General features: G+C 38.3%; 1 protein-coding gene across 1 annotated transcript; it reads left to right on the top strand.

The window, feature by feature from the left end:
- Window positions 1-772: 772 nt before the first annotated feature.
- LOC139902336 (uncharacterized) lies at window positions 773-1,621 on the top strand. The gene has a single exon (XM_071884974.1). The coding sequence runs from the start codon at window positions 773-775 to the stop codon at window positions 1,619-1,621; it is 849 nt and encodes a 282-aa protein (XP_071741075.1).
- The last annotated feature ends 464 nt before the right edge of the window (window positions 1,622-2,085 follow it).

Here is a 2,085-nt window from a genome sequence, read left to right as displayed (position 1 = left end):
GGTAGTTTCGGTGTAGCTTTCTAGATTCGAGTCTCAACATGTTCCCCTTGTTGTCAGAGACGAAACTACTAAGGGGCAGAGGGTGGCACACGCCCTCGGTGAATTTGTAATTTTTAATAAATTTTTTTGATTTTTTTCATTTTATCTCCAGTGGATTTTTTTTGCTCAAAAGTCTCCATAATTTGCCCCAACGCCTCCATATTTTGGCAAAAGTCTTCGTATTTTGTCTAAAAGTTTTCATATTTTACTCATAAGCATCCGTATTTTGCCTAAAAGTCTCCATATTTTATCCCAAAAAAATTGCTATGTTTTAAAAAACAATTCGCCCCGGTGAAAAAAATTATTGATTCCGCCACTGCTTGTTGCACTTCGCAGTTGTTAACGTTTTCTTTCTGAAAAAAGTTTGCGTTTTTATATGATGGAAGTTATTTATCATCACACACCATTAATTCATCACCGTTACAAATATTGTTCCATCACAAACACCTGACAAAAACCCTGTACTCTATCACACACGCCATTGCTAAATACGGTGTAAAAATATGTTCTCAAACGAAGATTTGGTATAATACCATTGTTGTGACACACGGTATGAGCAATAATATATCTGGTGTTCTGGATGAAAGACAAGGTGTGGACCCCATAATTTTCTGAATCACTTCAAACTCAAAAAATTCCTCCCCCTATAAAAAACACTTATTTTATTTTATTTCATCATTTCACACACAAACACATACACATTTTATAAACATTCAACCCTAAAAATAGTAATATGCACAACACTGATTCAGACTCACAATATCCGGCATACGGTGACGAAATTCCGGACAGCACCGTCGTCGAAGTACCGCCGGAATCATTCTGGTTATCAAAAGACTCCGAATTCGATTGGTTCGATCGAAACGTTTTGTTTGAACGTAATGAATCTACTAAAGGATACACAAATTCAGCGAATTTGAATCCGAATGTAAACCCTAGCCATTCGAATTCAAGTTCACAAAGGTATTCGGTTAATTTGAAATCAAAGGCTGCAATTATAGGTTTACCTAAAACGCAAAAACCTAATTACATTGATTCCAAACGAAGGCACTGTAAACCGGTGAACGTACGGTTGTTTCCGAAACGATCGAATTCGATCGGAAAAACTCCGGCGACGGTTCTGGTGACGGAACCGTCATCACCGAAGGTTTCGTGTATTGGTAGAGTTAGGTCTAAGAGATGCCGGAGCCGTAGGAAAACCGCCGGTCCAGTGATTGAACCGGTGAGATCAGCGAGTCAGCGGTCCGGTCGCGCTGGTTCAAGTAGAGTACATAAATCCGGTTTTATATCTCGTATAACTTCGTTGTTTCGTTCTGAAGGTCATCGGAAAAGGAAGGACGGTAAACCGGTTGAAAAAGAAAATAAACCGGTGGAGAAGTGTGGTTCTAGAAGGATGTACGTGACGGTTAAACCGGTTTGTAGTGAACCGGGAACGCCTACTGAACCGCTGGGTTTGGGAGGTATGGTGCGGTTTGCTTCAGGGAGGAGATCGGAGTCTTGGGTAGTTTCTGATGGTGATGATACTGACGTGGATGGACGTCATTCGTTGGATTTAGGACGCCGTGGAGTGTGGGTTAGTTAGTTGGGCCCACATTGGAAATTTGTTATGATGACTTGGTATGTTGAAATTCTAATTCCGTGTGATGTAATAAGTCAACGATAGAAAATGTGGGTTTTAACTTCTTTTTCTATATTATTTATGTATATGTATTTATCCAAAGGGTTTATTACTAAATACAGAGCACGTTTTTATATGACATGTATTTAGAGCATAAAATGTTGTAATACCATCTGGATTTAACAATTTCTTCTTAGTAAAGAAGGGACTAGTTGCAAAATGAAAATTTGAAATTAGTGACTTATTTGTCAATGTTACACGTATACCTAACATTTTGAAGCAGTCTATATTTGACATTTCAAAAGTTGATTAAGCCCAATTGTGGAGGCCTAGCATGTTCGGTTAATTGTTTTTTTTTTTTTTTTTGCCCCTTCTAAAACCGCGGCGTCAATGAATTCTTATTTAAGCACTTATAGAAACAGACTTTT

Source organism: Rutidosis leptorrhynchoides, chromosome 3, assembly GCF_046630445.1.
Source record: "Rutidosis leptorrhynchoides isolate AG116_Rl617_1_P2 chromosome 3, CSIRO_AGI_Rlap_v1, whole genome shotgun sequence".
Lineage (NCBI taxonomy): Eukaryota > Viridiplantae > Streptophyta > Magnoliopsida > Asterales > Asteraceae > Rutidosis > Rutidosis leptorrhynchoides.
This window is presented reverse-complemented; position numbering and strand designations above follow the sequence as displayed.